General features: G+C 41.4%; 1 protein-coding gene across 2 annotated transcripts; it reads left to right on the top strand.

The window, feature by feature from the left end:
- The first annotated feature begins 170 nt into the window (after positions 1-170).
- Positions 171-19,393, top strand: znf1035 (zinc finger protein 1035). 2 transcript variants are annotated; one of them, XM_084702363.1, is made up of 4 exons: positions 171-431; positions 10,757-10,817; positions 10,899-10,963; positions 11,114-19,393. In XM_084702363.1, the coding sequence occupies exon 4, from the start codon at positions 11,162-11,164 to the stop codon at positions 18,836-18,838; it is 7,677 nt and encodes a 2,558-aa protein (XP_084558489.1). In that variant the 5' UTR covers positions 171-431; positions 10,757-10,817; positions 10,899-10,963; positions 11,114-11,161; the 3' UTR covers positions 18,839-19,393. The 2 variants fall into 2 exon arrangements, with proteins under 2 accessions (XP_084558489.1, XP_084558488.1); XM_084702362.1 differs by having other exon boundaries at positions 171-448.
- Positions 19,394-21,366: the final 1,973 nt, after the last annotated feature.

The raw sequence follows: 21,366 nt of genomic DNA, 5'->3' as shown, positions 1-21,366 counted from the left end.
ACTGTCCAGGGGATCACTGCTTGCCAATGCAACCACATGGTGTGGCTCGAGTTGCCGTGGCGCCATTTCACAGGCAGAAAATGCTGCTGCTGCAGCAGCACTTGGTCCACTAAGCCCGCGCCCCTAGAGGTAGAAAATAATTTACAAGGTGGATTGAGCGCAAAAACAGTATTGCGCAGCCAAAGAACATAGAGGGCGGATTCTAAAAAGGTTCTTCTACAGTCCTATTGGTTCTTGACGATTTCCTTGTGCTCTGGGTCTAAGCACATTGTTTGAGATACGTAAAAGAAAAACGAACGCAACATTTTTAAATAAGACGGTTTATTTAAAAAATGAGAGTATATTGTGTGTAACGAGGATATTGACTACTTCCCAAAACATCGTGGAACCAGATCGAGGGGAACAACAGTCGACGGCGCAGCATCACAGTGGTGAGGTTCTGCCTGAAGTGAGTTGTTGCCGAGAAGCCATTGTGGTAGAAGACTAGCTGCTATGTAGCCTGGCTAACTGACACGAGCTAGTAGTTGACTAACATGCAGTAACTAGGAATCAACCATGGTTACTGTGCCTTTCTAATCAGACAGTCCATAATGTCCCTCAGTAACTGTTGTACGTTAGCTAGGTATAAGCAACAACACGGGTTCTCCTGCACACTGCTGAGCCGAGTCCTTGTAGTCTACAGTTTCAACTAAAGCAGTGGTACTTCTAACGTTAGCTAGTTAATGTAATTATACAAATGTTAGGTTAATAAGACGGGACATCTGCAATGATGTAGACAGGGCTAAAGACACGTGTTCCTATTTCAGTGCAGAAACCGATTTATGAATTGTGTCTGTAAAAGTGGAACGCAGCAAGTGAGGCTCAACCTGTCAACAACATGCCATTGTAACATTCAACTGTGTCCTACAGTGACTTCTGGATCTTCCAGTTCTTTGTACTGAAGACTCATGCAGATGGATTTACAGTGAGGCTTGTTGGGTGTGCTTGACTTTGACAAGGCACAACCTATATTTTCATATTACTATTTTCAAAGAAGTAATGATTCCCACCCTTGAAAAAACTTATATTGACAATGTCGTTGTCAGAATGTTTGTCTTGGTCCCGATTGCATCGCTTGTAATTGCTCAAACGTTCTGTTTGATGGTTGAGGCATCATTTTAGTTTTTGTGGAGTAAAGTGAAGCTAACAGTGGCTAACTAACTAGCCACAGTCACAAACGTCACAAAGTAACAAACCCACGCTCGATAACCCATAGTAGAACAGTAGTTTCGCAGTTAACTTTTGGGAGATAGCTAGCCTTACTTATGGTGGCCTTGAAGTGCAAAACACACCCACTAATATGAGTGCATCCCCCCAAATGAAAACACTCCCCCCAAATCAGGGCCCCGGTCCCTAGGCATAAGCGACATTGGCAGCCGCCTAGGGCGGCCTCGAGGGGGGTGGCAAATTCCGAAGTTCATCCATTAATTAACCGTCCCGCCCCACCAGCAGAGGGCGCCAAGTCCCGGTCATATCTGTACTGCGTTTGGGGGGCGGCACCTCGATTTGCGGCCCTGCGGTCACTGTCGGTTAACGTTATGTCACACGAGAGAATGTCTAATATAGGGAGAACCATAGGTATATATATATATCTATGGGTAGAACTGCCACTCTCGAGAAACTTCCGGGTTCTGAACTGATTGCAGTTCCACTCAAGTTCCACATGTGGGCGCTAACGGTCGAGTGCAGAATTAATGGAGGTCTATGGAGCTATACCCCTCAAAATCCACTTTTCTCAGGATATAATTTTTTGTCTAGTAATTTGAATTCAGAATTCGAATTCTGAGGCAAAAAAGACACTCTGGTCGTAGACAGTCCTTCATTAACCAATCAGCATTCGTTAGCATAATGCTAGTGTGTTATGGGCAACAACTAGCCTGGTCCTAACCAGATCCTCATACATTTCATTTGTACAGAGGGTCTGGGATCGCCCCATTGACAAGCGTTAACTTCCTTGAAGGCGGGTTCTCTGAAGTTTAAAACTATTGGATCTGCCCAGAGCCACTCTGATCTGCCATAACCAATCGCGTTCGTCTTAGCCAACTTCTTCACCACTACTGTAACGGAGCTAGCTGCCGTAGCTGGAAAATCAAGCCTTTCCCGAACCCCGTGGGGAGGAGGGCTACAACATCATGGCCACCTACAAAACTCAGCAAGGAATGTTCTTGCTCCGCCTTTAACTTATGGATATTCGGCAGCGTTGCCACAACCGCAGAATAACTTTGCTTACATCTTTCTCCGCCGCCATTACTGAACTACTCAAACTCGTGCACGACATTAACGTCATCGTTCTCAGCCACTCCCTCTGTTCGCTGATTGGACCTACAAAAAATATTTTCTGAAAACCGACTTTAAAGTCAAACTCCCAGACCTAGTACAGAAGCAAAATCCAAATTGAGCGCAAGTACGTAGGAGGGCAGAGCCAGGCTCGTCTGGAGTAGCTCGTTTGCGGAAAAACTATATCGGAACAGGAGCGAGAAGTATTAAACCTTACCCATGTGTTTGTTTCCATTTAGCTGTCAAAAGTAAATCACAAGAAAAGAGTAAACACATTTCTGAAAAATGTTTTCATACATTTTATTGTAAATGCAAGGCTGGTCTAGCAGGATAAAGCATCAGCACAATATGAATTTAATTAAATATTAAAAAGAAACAATTGTAACAGACTGAGAACTTTCTTCTCTTGGTCTGGCATGAGAGGCACCAAAACATGTAGTAAGGCCATAAAGGTTCCCAGGTTTGGCAGCCCTGTGGAGTACTTTCAATATCATCATTGTCTCGAGGGTTGCAACTAACGATTATTTTAATAATTGATGAATCTGTCAATTCTTTTTTCGATGGCTTTGAAACATTTCGATCAGTGATCCTGTCGGGTGTTATTTGGCTTATTTGACACACTGGTGTTCGGCATTTCAGCTATGCATCGGTTTTGTGGTGTTTTTTTTTAGGGCCGAATTAGGTTGGTGGTGTTTCCCTGTGAGGTATCAACGTTACCCCGGCAGGTTTTGCACCATACTTGACACTGCGCAGCATCTTTTTTTAAAGGCAAATTGGCAAAGTGTAGTGCAAGGTCCTGTCGAGCCTGAGGCCATCATACAGGTCAAGGAAAAGTGCGCCAAAGTAAAATCGCAGCCTTTGCGATTACAAAATCTTGTTTTGTCACATCGCGATATAATCGCAAATGATATTCATCGTTCAGCCTTATTTGTCATAATTTGTTATACTGTACCACCAGCAAGTCCTGTTTTGTAGACATTGTATTTGATTTATTCAGGTTATGTTGTCATTTAAGATAAACCCTTGCGTTGTAGGAAAACTTGTTTTACTATTCTATACATTTATTTTTGTGTTTTTATATATGTTTAAGAATATCGAAATTAATATAGATATCGCAATATTCATGCTCAATATCACAATATCACATTTTGTCAATATCGTGCAACCCTACAACTAGCCCATACTCTCGTGCGGAACGTCAGCACGCACAATTTTCTCTTATGTCAAAAACTGTAACTATATTATTGGTACTGGTCGTTTCGGCATATTTTATATTTAAAATGGCTGCATTGGCCACGGTTTACTCTACAGTCTCGGCTCGTCTTGATCGCTGTCCCTCCGGTACACGCCCAACAGTTTTAAAGACCAGGTAGACCATGACTACTTTTACAATATTTATTAAGCCCTCTACTTCGTCCATGTAAAGCAACCTGTTAACGTGTCTTGAAAAAAAGTAGGCTACAAAAAGGTCTAGTGGTTTACAGTTGGATACATTCTGGGTAGTGTGGAACTGGAATCTGGTTTTCTGCATTCGAAGAACATTCGAAAGACTGTAACCAACTACTGCCAACTTAAAATTTTGGGGCTAGTAGGGCGTCTGAGCAATGTGCAAGCGGCTTAAGAAAAACATAGAATTTCACTGCTGTTTAGGAAGCCAAACGGATACAGTACATTTTCGGCACTCCCCTTGTCAAAAGTCCCAGATTTGTTTTTTAATTGGTGCAATTGGTGCAACAATCTGACTACTAACCTGAACTTCAACGCCACAGCCTAAACCTTACATAAATCTGTTCATGAAGGTCTCCTCTACAGGGCTGTGAAAACAACAAACATTTTCCAGTTGTGATTTATGTCCGACGAGTTCCCCTGTTTTAGAGCTACGGTACATTTTGAGCGTTGACAAACTGCTCTTCGCTCTTATCTAGCTAGACAGCTTGCCACGAGTATCTCTCTCCCATCTGCAGCACAAAAAAAATTGACAGATGATTAAAAATTGTGCCTAGTTTTTGCACATTTAATCCGATCGACATCATCCATTTCCACAAAGAGAAAATGTATGTGTGGTCTCAAATATACTAGCACTAAAAAGTTTTACTCACGGCACGTTAAAACAATCCCATTAGTGAAGGTTGGCTAGCAAGTGACAGCAGCAGTGACTGACCTTCAGTGACAGGTGGGGGGAGGTGCATAAAGGACTCAATTATTAGTGGTATCTTGCTTCCAACTTTTGTTTTGACAATCCAGTCATTTGGATTACATACACATCTAAAAACATGCATAGCTACTAGGGGTGAGTGGTACATGTATTTGTATGAACCAAAACGGTACGGGCGTCACGGTACAGTGCATGAAATTACATGGAGAATACACGGTATAAAATAAATAAAACTTGCGTGCAAATTAATGTAATGCGGAACTACTGTTAGATACTCGTGTTCTTTTGGGACACCTAATCTGTTGCCCCGCTTAAACTCTGAAGCTCTGATTGCCGCCGCTGTGAGTCAGCGATATCTAGCAGCACTAAGGATGAGTGTGGCGACCCACGAGAGATAGAGGACCCGCCTGCCTCTTTAACATCGCAAGTTTGGGAAAACTTCAGTTTCCCATTCAGTTACAGTAGTACAGGCGAGAGAGTGGTGGATAAGGCAAGCACTGTGTGTCAGTGTTGAGACAAAGAAAAACTGTCCAACTTCTCCTACCTACAGTGCTTAACCAGCCTTTAGATACACCAGGTAGGGCCAAAAAAAATCACTGACGCATTTACATGTCATCTTCAATGCGCCCGTATTCACTCGTAGAGGAACCTGGTTTGTTTAGCTTTTCCCTCCGTTGTACCGAACTCGTACCAAACCGTGATGTTTGAACCCCGGTATGAACCGAACCGTGACTTCAGTGTACCGTTCCACCCCTAATAGCTACAGTTGGCCCAAAGATTAGGATCAATGACCAGGATTGAGGCTGATGAAGGAAGTATTAGAGAAGCTGACAAAGTTGAATGCGCTTTTCCCTACTTGCAACATGGATAGCCGGTCACATGAGATCCAAGTAGGGTGACCAGACGTCCGGATTTCGGCCGGACAGTCGGGTTTTCCAGCCTTTTGTCCGGACCGCTGTTGCGTGTCCGTCTTTTCGCCCTTTTGTCCTCCTTTTTGACCCTTCTTGCCCACCGTCGCAATTTACCACTTGCGTAAGTTTTCCGATGCCTCCTTCTAACCTACGTGGAGTTCAGAACTCCGCTTTGCCATAAGAGTAGCAAAGATCAATATCATACCTTCTGTAAGTTCTGTCGCATTGACATTGACGTGAGTAGTAGGGGGAAAGGGGCTTTAAGAATGCCTGCAATACGCAACCGCACAAGGATAATGCTTGGTCTGCCGCCCCCCCCCCCCCCCGACTGATAGGTGCACGCACCGTTGGGAAACCAGTTATTCCCCCCCCCCCCCCCAACAACTTTTTGGGGTTGTCCTCCTTTTTGACCCTTTGTCCTCCTTTTTGGACCCAAGTGTCCTCCTTTTCATGGTCATGCTTCTGGTCACCCTAGATCCAAGTCTTCAGACAGGATGTTGTTACTGACAATAATCACTTCCAGTAAACTTGTTTTATTAGCCCCTTAAAAAAAATTCATTTCAAGGTTATTGACGTTTTTGGGGGTATATTTTTTGTTTGTAGATGGTAGTTTTTGAAAAGCAATTCCAGCTGAGATAATGCCAGTGATAACATTGTTAGAATCAGCTTGTTTCAAAGGAGGTTCTGTATTAATGAATGAATGCAATATGAGTAAATGCTGAAGAATATCACTAGAAGGGAAAAACTTAAAGGGAAGATTAATAGGTTATCACAGAGATTTGATTAGCATTGCAGAGCGTGAAATCCCCACACCAGTGAATGTGATTGCCCCAAAAGGCTGGCATCCACAACAGTGCCCAATCCCAATGTCCCCCCTTTCGTCAGTGTTGGTTGCACCTTTTCTGTTTCTTCATCTTGTTTCTTGTCTTATGAGGCAGGTTTGCAGGTATTTATTGCTTCCACTGGTAACTAGGACTGTCCCCGACTAAGATTTTCTTTGGTCGACCAAGACTCAACTAAAACGTCTGAAAATTGACTAATGGAAATTTGAAACGCTTCTTTTTTTCCACAAAAGAAAAACGTACAAACATTTTCTCGATCGGACTCTATGGCTGCTGGACATTGCAGATTCTGTATCACTCGTATCACCAGTCCTGTTGTAACCGAATGCCGATGGTATTTAGTATCTCTTACAATGTACTACAAATTACAAATATTGTTTGTTTAACATGCAATTGTTGCATTGTTGTCTTGGCAGGAGAAGATAATGTCATTCGATTTAGATTGGAGAGCGTTGGCATGAGCGAAGTAGGGCAGGCCAACTTACGTTTTTCAGATGGTAGGCTACATCATATTCAACGTTGAACTATGAAAAATGAACCGTTGTTGGCAGAGTTTACATTCAACATTTTTCGAGTCACGCGGTACTTTGTAAATGTAGCCTACTTTAATGAAATGCTGCCATACCACAGATTTCTTGGCCATTTTGACTAATAACACCGACAAAGTAGGCTATGACAGAGTTTGTAGTTCAGCAGCCAACTGTGCTTGTGCCGTGTGCAAAATACCAAAACAAAGCGCAGATTAACGAAAGGGAAAACAGTAACACCTTTTCTTTGAAATTATATAATTTTAGAGTTGCTTTATTTGTCTTTAAATAATATAATCTACAATTTCTGTAGAACATTTAGTTAATTCAGAAATGATGACACAAGCGGGAATCAGATCTCACTGAGCTGCAATACGACAACTCGACTAAAAGAAATCTTAGTCAACCAAGAGCATATCGACCAGAAAATCGACTAGTCGACTAAGTGGGGACAGCCCTACTGGTAACCCTGATGTTTACCGACACAACGCTGTGAATTGTGGGTGCTGTGATATTTCTAATTACATCATCTCGTAGCACCTCATATTGCGCGTTTTGTGAGGCATACAATCCTGAACTTGCACCAGTACTTTGTTGTCATCCGTTCTAAGCTACATAGCTAGCTTACATAACCATGGCTACGCTTGTATAATTGTAGCATCACATTGCCAGTTATAATTAAAAACTATACACACACAGCACATGTTTTTCGCTCTGTTTAATATGGCATAGTGGATGATGAAGGACTACAAATCATTGTGTCTATTCCAATATGTAATGATAGTATTCAATGACACAAATCTGTGTTCTAGAAAGAGTGGTCTGGAGTCACAGAGGTCCAATAATATCAGCTTTAATGCAGCAGTTGGAAACAAGTACAGAGCTCTGGGGCTGTCTCCGTTCCCCTACCCGCAACATTGTTTGGGTTGGTTCACAAAGTCCAACTAACTATCTGTCCCTGCCCCAGCATATATAATACAGTGACAGTGCAGTAAAACCAAAAACACAACGCTTGTTCTCCTGTGCAGCAGGGAGTTGTTATTGCCTACGTGTCCCACCTGCTCGGGTGCCGTCTCCACCCGGTTTCAAGGTTGTTTCTGAAAATGAAGAGATAGACCCAACATACAGCCTTTTTCCCACACTCTGTGGTCAAAACTCGTCTGGATTGTTCGTCTTTCTCCGCCCGCACCCGACTCCCCGCCCTGTGTGAGACATAATGTTTTAGCTTGAGCACACTTCTAAGTTCATAAGACAGAACTTTAACCCTTGTGCTGCCTTCGGGTCACATGAACCAAATGTTCATAACAAACCATCGTTGTGTTTACCCAATTTTACCCAATACAAAAACAAATACAAATAATTTTCTATTAACCTTCGCAATGTGCGGGGTCTGAGACAACGGTTAAAAGAAAATGCTTCACTTTGTTTTAGTATGCGGTAAAGTTGTCGCAATACTATGGTGGGTCACAATGACTGATGGGTCAGAAAGACCCGAAGATAACACAAGGGTAAGCACAATGCACAACTTTAATAAGCACATATTCTTTAATGAGAAACATCAGTATGGGCTAGTCAAACTAAACTATTTAACATAACACAGCTAGGAAGGCAAGGAAGCATATGCTAATCCCATTTCCTTACCCACTTTTGGCATAAAGCAACGAGCGAAGTAGGCGAAATTCAGTGAAAAAACGATGCGTTAGTGGATCATAGTGGGTAGGTTGGCCTGCACATATGCCTACTTCCTTGTTGTGGAAAAGAGCACAGAAAATAGTAAGTGGTGCAGTGAGCTGATACAGTGACCAGTCCACCATTCTATCCAACGTTACCAATTAAACTTCATCTTTAGATTCTTTACTTTAATGCAAATGTTATATTGATTAATATTGGCTGTCAATCACTCCCTTTCGCTGTGCATCGTTTTTGATGATGATTGTGACGCCACAAAGGTGAGTGTAGATTGACGTTACCCACGCAGTAGACTAATCAGTCACGGACCCTCCCCCCTGGCAAATATTGGCCAACAATGGAAGACTCGCTCCCTTCTCGTTTTTCAACATGAATAAACATTTAGGTCACACGTGCACGTAGTAATATTCGCATGGTCTCAAAAAATGATCTCAAAATGTGACAATTTGGTTGCAGTCTGGAGCCCTGCTTTCAGGTTGTGTGGTCAATGCCATGCCCTTTTCTGTGTCAGTAGTAGGCATGAGACGGTATGACATTTGGACTATGATAATCTTGAAAAAAAAATGGGGTTCGCTTACACAAAATACACTCCACATCGAAAATTCCGTCCGACCAACGCAAATGTGCTTCAAGGTCAAATGAAAACGGCAAATAAAATAAAAGTCAAACTACAATTCTAAATATTACTAGAATGTGATTTATATGATGGCTAATATACAATACAACAACCAGAAGAAAAAAAAGAAAGTATACCACAGTTGGTATAGCCATCTCTCCCAGTAGACACATTTCTACCGTTGCACGGTATATACCGCCCCTGCCCTATAAAGTATGATTGTTTGGAGTATTTTATATCTGGATGGAATATAAAATTCAGGATATTGGTATTGGGAAGAAAAATCACATTCTATTGGGCTTTACTAAGCAGCATTGCTCACTTGAAGCCTTGAGTGTGACTAAATGTGGTTCTCTTGGTGCTCTGATTGATTTACAGAAAAAAATCCTAAATTGCACACTATAAAAAATAAAAAAAAGACCTAGTCACAGCTGGATCTAGTCTGTTGCATTGTCCCATTTCGTGTTCTGTCACACTGCATGCTTGCTGAGTAACTGATTGTCCTCCTGAAACATTTTTTATAGTGCTCTTATATCATAGTGTAACTTGAAGTTAAACTAATGAATGATAAATGTAGATTGACGCCTCTCATTTGCCCTAGGCTACACACCAGCAGCATGTAGCAGAGCTCGGTGTGACGTCACATGCAGGCCTGCTTGTCTTAAAGACACAGACCCACTTTTATTGCTCCTTTGTTTGCTTATTTTTTCACCCAAAATACATATGCCGCTGCTTAAAAAATGTGTAACCTGGTAAGGTCACAGCATGGGTTTACTAATCAACACTTGTACGTTTTGTAACCTGTTAGTAAAATATTAGGGTAACACAAGAAATATCTTTAAACCATTTGTTGAGACTTTACCCGGTTACTTTTTATTACTCTGACAAATCGTTGGAACATAAAACAACAACCCCCTTGAAAATACATTTATTAGTCATATCTCTTGGGGGTTTAATATTGGCCAAACAACTGAAACTAATTCCCCTATGTTTGAAGGAAGATGGGAAACTGAACAGTGTATTAACATGAACCAAATAATGCTAATGGGATTACAGTTATTTGACTATATGGATTAAATCAGAGCAAGAATTGTCAAAGTAAGGTTAAATAAAATAGGAAAGGTTAACTCTTACCTACTCTACCATGATTATTGTAAACCAGAGATAAAAAGCAAGAGGTGAGGAAGGAGAAGGAGTAAGACAAGCCAAAACTGAGGAGAAAGTCTCAGGAGATGAAGAATCCACAGAACAATGCTTCACAATTTCATTTATATCCAAGAGCAAACCAATCACACCATATGTTGACCCTTATCAACATATGACTAACAATGCTACAGTAAGTTACGCAATGAGGTGTGAGAGCCATCAAGCAGAGACTCCATACAGAAACTCCAGATTTTAGCATATGAGTGGTGGGGGCAGGATGTCACCCAGCCTTGCATATCCAAATAAATAAATACAGAAATTGAATCGGAATCAAATCAAGATCTTATGAATTGAAATTGTATAGAATCGGGAAATAGGTGTTGATTAACGGTTCCAGTCATTTACATCCATCCTTGTCATTGCTGACCTAAGTGCAACTGATGAGATTTGAGTTGGGTCTTTGTTTTAATGGCATGGGTTCAACTGTATTCATAGCTTAATCATAGTTTTCTATTTAGACTGATGATCTGAAAGATTTGTTCTGACATTTTCAGGTTCATGTGAAGATAACTTGGAACGCAACTTGGATCCTGTACGCGTACCACAGCTAAAGTGGTGAGTATGGTAATTGAAATGCTTGCATCTTAAAACACAACCATCAGAATTTTGTAACCTTACCATATCTATGTGTGCCAGCTTTTTGGGGGCTTGATGTAACTCAACCAACAGCTTGGAACCAGTGCACACATGCTACAGCATTCGTAAGTACTATCCTTACAGTAAAATATGCCATATTTACACTTGCATTTGCCAGTATTGTCAAGTAGGTCATTTGATTTCTTATCAATGATGCTACCTTTGTATAATACATTTTCATTTTATGCAATGCTCTCTGCTTATATATCTTTCAGGAATGGGTCAATGAAGATGGAGGTGCCATAAGCATTTGGAGGTGGAGTATGGCTCATGGATGGAACTATTTTCTTCAGTCTCAATCATCACACTCAAGGACCTTGAGGGTGCCTTTGGATTCAGAGGAACATTTGGCACACTTGGAGACTTTCATTGAAAATCAAGACCTAACCAATCTAGTGGAATCGAAAGAGGCTCCGTCTTCAGAGTCTAACTTAAACTCAGACTTCAATGGCTGTCAATTGCGTGATGAAGGGCAACAACCAGGTCAGGAAAAACGGTTGAGGTGTGGAGAGGGTGCTCTTTCAAATACTGTCACTGGTACAGTAGCCCGCTCAAAAGGTTTACCATCATCATTAGAAGCAGATCTGCATGATATTATCCATGATTGTGATATGTTAAATCCATCTCTTATTGAGGACTACTCAGTGGTTGGTACTTGCACAGAATCAATTGTTGGCAACATGAAGCCTAACTGTAAAGAGTTGTATGAGGAGTCAAATCTACACTCTGTAACCCAAGGACATGACAGCATTACGAATGTCCCCTCCAGTGGGGGTTTCTGTCCAGATGAAAGCTCAGAGAGTCAATCAGGATGGGCAGAAAAACATTGTACCCCAGAGAGTGAGCAAAAAGAAGAATGGAAGGATGCACAGAAAAGGATGGAAGTGAAAGATCCTGATAAGCCCCCTGCTGTTTCACCAAGTGCGTACAAATTGGATTACCAAACAAAAGACTCTATGAATGAAAAGAAACGGGAAGAGGGTTGTTTTGAGGAAAGGGAGGAGTTGTGTATGACTGACAAACTTTCAGACTTCTCAGCAGCTGCATCAGCATCCCCAAGGGCCTTAGAGTGTGATAGAAAAGATGATAAGCCTAGCACTTCACAGGACTCTGAACAGGAACGCGAAGACGGTGTGCTGCATGGCAACCTCCCACCTGGTGCCACTGAAAAGCTGGATGAGGGTACCCAAGAAAGGGAGCAGCAGCAAGAGGTTGAAATGGAAAATAAAATGACAGCAGAACAAGTTTATGATACAATTTCTAAAACCTCTGCAAGCCAGTCTGTCTTCTGTAGGAGAGAAGTGGATGTTGTTGATGATAAAGAGGAATGGGTACAGGCTGAGGAGCAATTATCAACAAGACAAGAAGATAAATTCCGGGACATATCTAGGAGTGCCCCAGAGAGCTTGGGCACATTGGAAAATGAGGCTGAAGACCATTCTAATGGAAATATGTTGGTGAATGAAAAAGAGGCATGGAGAAAGCAAGTGGACCAATCTACAACTGTCAGCTTCAGTGACCACAGTAAAGAGGTTTTGGAAAAGGAGGTTATGCCATCATCAACCCAAGGCCCTGGGAATTTGCAAGTTGGCAAATTCCCAGATTACCAAGATTCAGATAAAAAACGAAATGACTGTAACATAGATTTTCTATCGCACTGTGTAGCCCTGTGCAACTCAGAACCCCAATCCAAAACAGTTGATGACTGGATCAGCCCTATTAAAGAAACGGCTACTGTCGCAGTTTTTAAAGAAGACCAGACATCACAAGATCCCAACATGCAGCCACCTCATCTTTTCAGAGATGGTATAGAAAATGCTTTTCAAGAGAAAGATCATGACCAAGACCCTCCTTTTTTGAATGTATACTATGGTGAACTGTTGTCAAGAGATGATTCTATCAGAGAAATTGAGAGCAAATGTGAAACATTTTCTGAATCTAACCATCAGGTTGAAGGGGATTATACAGTTGTAAACAAGATGGAAGGAGAGTACACAAAGGATGTTGAGGACCCAGCACCTCAAATAAAAACCTTACAGGGCATCCCAAAATATTTGCAACCTGTTGTCCTGCTAAAGTCTTTGAAACCAAGTAAAAACTGTGATGTGGATGAATTTCTCTGTGCCAAGTGCAAACATGCTGAACTAAAAGTGGATCATATAATTGAACACCACTATTTCAACCACTCCCAACACAAGTTGCAGTTTTGTGCGTCCTGTAATACCTACTTGACAAATACTGACCTTGCAAAAGAACATTTGTGTGGTATTGCTGATGAAACCCAACCCATTTCCTCAGAATTTTCTCGACAGAGGCGAGCGTTGACCCTGCCTGGTGTTTACAAATGTAGATACTGCTTCAAAATGTTTCCCTATTTGAAAGAACTAAATCAACATGAGCAGAGGCACCAAACACCATTCAAATGTGACAGATGTGGCCATTGCTTCTCTCAGAAATGTGGTTTGAACAAACATAAACAGTTTGTTAAGTGTAAGTCTTCATGTTCAGAAATACCCGTTATGAAATTGGCAAAAAGAAATACAGCTGAAAATACGAAATCTGCAGAACCTCCAACAGATATTCCAACAGAAGAGACTTTTGGTAATCTTACGGATTGTTTTGTGAAGCTTGTGGATGTCCTCAAGACAAACTTCTGCAATATATGTTTGAAAAGCTTCACATCCAGAATTAAGCTCAAGAAACACAAATTGAATGTTCACCGTAAAAAGTTTGAATCATCATTGACACATGTTGTAAAATCCAGCACACAAGAGAAGGTTCCAAAAGGAACTGACCCATGTGCAAAATTTAAATGCCCCATCTGTCCACGAATGTTCAAATATTCCTACAACAGGGCCAGGCATTTGCGCGAGCAGTGTATTCGACAGTTCACATTACAAAGCAAGGGGAGGGTTGGCAAGACATTTCAATGCCCATTGTGCCATGCAACTTTTCTTCATTCAACAAACAGAACCAAACACTTAAAGATGAAATGTCTGAAGGAATATAATAGCAAGCATTTACAGACAAAATTTGAGCACATCAAGAATGTCCAGCAGAAAGAAGAGAAAAGTATGCCATTGATGACATCCTATCAAAAGAAGGTGTTTCATTGCAATTTATGTCCTGCTACATATGCACATTACTCCGGACTTTTCAGGCACAAAAAGAAACACGAGCTCTATAAAAATTCTGGGCAAGTTATCAAGTATCGGAAATCCAGCCTCACCAATCTTTCAAAAGATACTGCTACTGAAGATACTCCGCTTTTGAAGAAAGAAAGAAGTCTGCCCATTTCCTGCCACGTATGTGAAAAGACCTTCATGACCTTGTTCTCTCTAAACAAGCATTTGCATGTGCACAGGAGTACAGAGAAGGATAAGAACCTCCAACTAAAGCAAGAGTTCAAAAACCGCCACCAAATAAAATGCCCCTTATGTGATAAGGTATTTCAAGATGCCCACACACTGCTCCTTCACTGTTTAAAACATTCAACTGGGTCAAACTCACATCAGTGTCCATTTTGCAAACGTCACTTCACACAACGGCAGTCAATGCGTCGCCACATGACTATGCATATATTGGAGAAACCATTTCCTTGTCAGATTTGCAAGAAACGATTTTACCGCAAAGAGTATGCAATGACTCATCAAGAGAAGTGCTTGGGTCATACAGTAAAGTCTGCAGATATTGAGAGCAAGGATGTTGTTGGCGAATCTGCAGTCATTGTGAGCAAAGTTATACCTCCCAAAGAGGTAGTTAATGAGGGCAAAGAACGTAAAGTGCACCGGCAGAAGAAGAAAATGAAGTGTTTGTACTGCCCCAGAGTATTTAACAGATTTGGGCGCCTCACAGCACATCACAAAAGCCACAAGTTGAACATGTTAGTCCCCTGCACAAAATGCAACCAGTTCTTCGGGAGAAACAAATTCAAGGCACATGTTTGCCAACCTATTTCAAATGCTTGCAAGTGCTGTGGAAAAGCTTTTGCCCGAAACTGCAATAGGGTTTTCCATGAAAAGACTTGTACCCAACTAAATAAGAACGGAATGGGAAGAGAGAAAATTCTGCTTAAATGCCCCCAATGTCCAAGAAGGTTTAGGTACAGATGTTATCTTTTGAGACATCTTCCTTCACATACTAGAGGCCAATATGCATGCATGCACTGTGGTCAAACATATACCAACCAGTCTAGGTATCTACAGCATGAAGCTTTCTGTGATGGTGCCAAACAAATACAGTCTAGGTTTATCCATTTGAACACAAATGCAGTTCTTTCAAAATCAGATTCCAGTGAGACAAAACATCAGTCCCAAGCAGATATTGAGGGTCAATACAAGTGCAAGTTTTGCACAAAAGCCTTTATGAAATCACGAAACTTAAGAAGGCACATTCTGACACACACAGAAGTCAAGCCTTATCGCTGTAAAGCCTGTGATGGCTGTTTCTCCAGACATGATCATCTTAAACGGCATCAGATGCACTGCAAAGGCAAAAGTCAACGATTAGAATTGTGCATTGCCAAAGTCAGTCTTGAGGATGTTGGACGAGGTTGGCAAAATAAACTGAACGTGTTAAAGAAAGGAGAGCAGGACGTATTCCATTGTAGCTCATGCTTAAAATACTTCTCAAGTCAGTCAAATTTACGTCGACATGTGTCCATGTCGCATGTTTCTGTGAAGCCCTTCCGCTGCAACCGCTGTGGCAATTTCTACACTTTAGAGAAAAGTCTTAAAAAGCATAGGAACAGATGTTGCTCAAAATCAACTCAAGCTGAATTTTTACAGCAGAATTTGGTCACAGAAAGTATCCCAAATATTGAGTTAAATCAAGCTTTAGAGAGTTTCCAACAGCCTCTGAAGAACAAGAGAAAATATGCCTGTAAATACTGTCCCCGCACTTTAAAATCTAGTGAGCAATTGAAGGTACACACACGCTTGCACACTGGAGACAAGCCATTTGGCTGTGCCAATTGTGGAGAGAGATTTATTAGACGGGATTACTTAAAACGCCATTTGGTCAAATGCAACCTGATAGGTGAGCATCTCGATACGCTTTGTGAAAGGTGTGGCGTTGTGTTTTCAACAGACACAATTGAGAATCATCTAAAGGCCTGTACCATCAGACCTTCAGAAAACAGACTCAACTCCTGTGAGACCATAACTAAGAGTCCACCAAGCAGGGGTTTTCCATGTGCTAATTGCAACGCCCGCTTTCTGTTGTTCTCACAGCTCCAACTTCACTTTCTAAACACACACAGAGAGGAGGCAAATCTAAGCTCAACAAAGCAGGCTCTGCCTCTACATCAGCAGTTATCCAACGTGATGAACATAAAGGAGGAGCCTTTGGATGACGGATATAGCAATTCTAACCCAAGTACAAATGATGATCTTGCATTAAATGAAAATGCAGATTCAGATAATGAAGTGGATAAACCTTTTTCATGCACCCTGTGTCAGATGCGCTTTGTACGGAAAGGTGGTTTGAGCATGCACATGAGTGCACATTTGGGTGATTACCCTTTTAACTGTAAGAGATGCATGAAAGGTTTTTGGAGCAAGAGCCAGTATCGCAGGCATGTTGCGAAATGTAGACATCCCGTGAGCATAATCAAAGAAGAGTGTAGCATACAATGTAACACTGAGGTCACTTCAGAGATGGGTTCAACTGAAAATGATACTGTCCTTGTCTTCAATCAAGGTTCCAAAACAACAGGCACAGGGGTTTTGCAGACCAATTTCTCATGCAAAGATGACTTGAAGGAAAAAACTCAAGGACTCTCAAGAAATCCAAGGAAGGAAAGCTTAATGGACAAGACAAAAGTTGTCCAGTACCAGTGCTCGGAATGTGATCTAAGTTTCACAGATGGGTTACTTCTCATTAGTCATCTTGAGGACCATGGCCGACAGGAGCATGAGCAAAAACATGCAATCTGCCAGAAGTGTGGAAAGAAATGTACCAGTTCGAAAAACCTAGAGAGACACATGAAGGTACATGAACATGAGAAAGAATATTCTTGTCCAGAATGCCCAATGATATTTCTCTATACTTCTGAACTTGATATTCATAGAAGCTATCATGACCCAAATAGACCCTTTGCCTGCATACAATGTAACCAACGATTTTGGACCACTCAGTCTTTAGACAGGCATGACATTGAAGAGCATTCAGAAATACACACTTGCCAATTTTGTGAGAGCAGTTTTACAGCCAAAAGTTTGCTTGTTAGACATTGTAGAATGAGACATAAAATCAAACTGACTACAGCTGTTTCTGGTCCTGTCAGTGTAAAGGAAAAAAAGGATGCAAGAAATGTGGATGATACAAACAATGAAACGGAAGGTAGTGGGGATAATGATTCAGACTCGGCACCCTACTTTCCATGCCATGTCTGTGGCAAGACATTCCTCACATCAGAAAGTCTTGAGGATCATCAACGGTGTCACCTCGGTGAGAAGCCCCATGAATGTGCTGAATGTGGCAAATGTTTTTTCCAAGCAGCACAATTGCAGCAGCACCAGCGGAGCCACAAATCTGAGTTTCAGTGTCAGACATGTGGCAGAGGTTTCGTCTCACTCTTTGCTTTGCGGAAACATAAACATACACATGGAAGGAGACGTCCACACCGATGCCCAAAATGTCTACTCAGCTTCACAGGTCATTTACAACTTGCAGAACACATGGCCACCCATCGCGATGACAACTTTCCATGTGACATATGTGACGAGACCTTTTCCTGTAGAACTAGCCGAGCTGAACACAGGAAAGTTCACACAGAGCCGGAGAGTGGTGCATCTCTTGTAATTCCACCAGAAGAAGCAACAATACCCTCCACTCTTGACATGAAGTATCGCTGTGGAGTGTGCAGTGACCGTTTTAAAGACCCAGAACAGCTCTCGGAGCATGGATGCATGGCTGCAACAGAGAGATCATATTCATGCCTACAATGCAATAAGCATTTCCTACATGGATCTCACTTAAAGAAACATCAACTCAACGTGCATCAATCACAGTCATATATGTATTTATGTGATCAGTGCCACATGAGCTTTGCATACCATAAACATTACCTCAACCATTTAAAGAAACATACAGCTGATCTTGCAACAGACAATACATTGAAAACGTTTGCAGAAAAGATTTTCAAATGCCCAATTTGTCCCTTCAGTTTTGACCACGCAGTGGCACTCTCCAGTCATCTTTCAATACATTCAAAGACGGTTCACAAATGCAGAATTTGCAAATTGCCGTTTTCTTCCAAAAGCAAACTTGCCGATCATGAGCGATGCCATCTGACAGCAGCTACAGAATATGAATGCACTGAATGTGCCCAGACCTTTTTGGGAAGTGATGCATTTCGCCAGCATCAATGTTCTCGTCGTCAGCGCGCAGATACAGACGGTGAACTTCCTCATACCTCTACCAGTAAGTCCTCAGTCACTTCAAAACAAGCAGTTGAAGAAGAGGAGGTGGATGTTGGTGAGGACTTCTTTAACTGCGTAGACTGCCCCGGTAGATTTTCGTCCAAACCTACTCTGCTGGAGCATCAAATAAAACATCATCCAGTTTTGTTCAAGTGTGAACTTTGTGAGAAAACCTTTCATCTTAAGAAGTATCTGACCAAACACCAGCGCAGGCATCAGAAGAAGATGGAAAACATGCAGAGTAAGGGAAGTAAATTGATGTGCTCTGTTTGTCCCAAAATTCTACGTTCAACGCAGGACTTGCAAATGCATATGAGAATGCATGCTGAACAGAAAATTGGACCCCATCGTTGTGATATGTGTTATAAATCATTCGGTCACTTGTCTCTGCTGAAGCACCACCAGGAAAGTCACATTGGGCAGGTCGTTTATGAATGCACCGAATGTGACAAAGCATTTGCTTTCCCAAATCTCTTGGATCAACACCAAAAGACTCACACTGTACCCAATATGTAGATGTACCCAATATGTAGATGTTTTCATCCCTACCTCAAAATCTTTCCGCTGTTTTAATTGCTTAACTAATCATACTGATTGTTTTATATGACATCCTATAAGCCAAGTTAATTGCATTTAAGAATGACATGGTTCAGGAAATGTTTTGATTATTTGTTTCCGTCTTAATGGATTTGCTTTTGTTCTGGTATGATATGTTGTGTATCTAACCCTGTATTCCCTGTTAAGATCCTTATTTACATAGTTATTGTGTAAGACACAATCCATGTGTGCAGTTTTCATTGTCTTTTGTGATTTCTGAATGTTTGGTCAAAAAATATATGGTAATGTACATGCCTACTTTGAGAGTATCCTTTGAGATACCATGAGACTATACACTGTAGACAGCATACATGGTAGGCTACTTTTACTTCCAACAAAGTTGTTTGTGTACATAATGTAAATTGTATTCAAAATTTGTTGACCCAGATATTTACTCTGGTATATCACATGCCTTATCTTGTCCCATTTCATCGACTTTGGTGTTACTTTTATGAATAAAGACCTTCATCTTTATTAATGTCAGAAATCTTTGTTTGTATCCGCATAATAGAATGAGTTTTTAGGGCAGAGAGTTTCCCACGATTGTCTTGAGAACCGGGTACTCTGCTAAATTTATATTTTGCTGGTGTCCTTTTTATAATGCTTTCAAAGGGTTCCCTTTCTGGATGAAATGCTAACTAAAAGAACGACAATATCAAGTAGATACTTTCGTTATAGATCAGTGAATTTCATCAGTAAAATAATGTCTTTACTGATGTCAAAACTATCTGCACATTGCAAATGTGCACAAAACTCTCAACACCATATTGACTATGACATTATAATCACTAGCGCATCACGGACATGGGCACTATTCCTACCACTTTAGCCTCCTTTGTCAGTTTTTTAGGGCATGGATATAGCAACAAGAACAAAGTTTGCATGAATTTAGTCTATTTTACAGCATTGCATAGCACAAAGTAAAAAATGCAAACATTAATATAAACATTAGGGCTGCAACTAACAATTATTTTAATAATCGATTAATCTGTCAAAAAAAACGTATTAATCGATGAATCGGATAACAATTGGGCTCAAGCCTTCGGCGAGCACAACCATTATTCTCTCATATATATATTTATTATTATAATTTTCCCACCCCCAAGGATCCCTCAATATTTGGACTACATAAACAACGTTGGGTGCCTAAATGTTTATTGCGTTGCTTGTATAGGGATTTATGTTCCGTTGCACGGTTTAGGCTAGAATTAAGATTTTGTGGCAGAAGGGACCTCAGAGCTAGCCTAACGTCGCAATGTCAGCACACGTTAGCAACAACGCATAGATACGTTGTTCTAGTAAGACAGACATCTATATCAGCGAGCCCTCGGCATTAGTACCGTAGCTTAAAGTCTAGGACAGTTCGGCATCATGGAGCCGACCAGCTAAATACTTATTTAGCACTAGCGTTGCTACCTGCATATACCTACAGCAGGCAGCTGGGCTCCATTTAGCTCCTAGATTCAGACTGAGCCCTGGTAAATTGTAGAGCTAGCTAACTACTACACTTCTGTTGTGTGGGAATCGCAGCAGCTAACAGTTGAAGGACGTACAAAAATACAGGAGCACACCCCACAATTTCCCCAGAAACACAATTTCCCCAGAAATTGTACCCTCTTGTTTAGTGTGAAATGTTCCCACACCTTGGGTGACTTAAGTCACACTGATTTCCCTACAGCATTTGTATTCCCCAGCATCCTACGCCAGGATCCTGTTTGTAGACTTCAGCTCTGCCTTTAATACCATCATCTCCAGGACAAGCTCTCCCAGCTAAACGTGCCCGACTCCACCTGCAGGTGGATCACAGACTTCCTATGACAGGAAGGAGTGCGTTAAGCTGGGCACACAAGTCTCTGACTCCCGGTCCATCAGCACCTTTCTCCTCTGCTCTTCTCCCTGTACACCAACAGCTGCACCTCGAGCCATCTGTCTGTCAAACTTGTAGTTTGCGGACGACGCCACCCTCATTGGGCTCATCTCTGACGGGAATGAATCTGACTACAGGTGGGAAGCTGACAACCTGGTGACCTGGTGTAGCCAGAACAACTTAGAGGTCATTGGGCCTCATTTTCGAACGCAGTTAAGAAGAATTTAAGAAGGAATTTGTTCTGGATTGGATTTAGGAAAATATTTGGCATTCATGAAAGTTTTCTCATCTGGGATTTGTTCTGAACTTCAGAAGACTTTCCGAACTCGAAATAGCAGTCGTAAATCAGCCAGAGTTTTCTCAAATGCGATTCCTTAAAAAACCACAAGGATCAGAGGAATCGCATTTAAGAAAACTCTGTGTTTGAAGTGTTAATGAAGTGAGTATGAAAACTCGTTGGTGATTGCGTTCAACTATACAGACTATGGCAAGCCGTTTTATAATTTAAGCAATTAATTCTTGATATCCAGAATTGCATTTTGGATATAAATTCGAATTTTGGATATCAAGAATTCAATTC

The sequence above is a fragment of the Hypomesus nipponensis genome, chromosome 2, assembly GCF_054491055.1.
Source record: "Hypomesus nipponensis isolate SF chromosome 2, ASM5449105v1, whole genome shotgun sequence".
Taxonomy (NCBI): Eukaryota; Metazoa; Chordata; class Actinopteri; order Osmeriformes; family Osmeridae; genus Hypomesus; species Hypomesus nipponensis.
The sequence above is the reverse complement of the archived record's forward strand: the minus strand, read 5'-3'. Positions and strand labels throughout refer to the sequence as shown.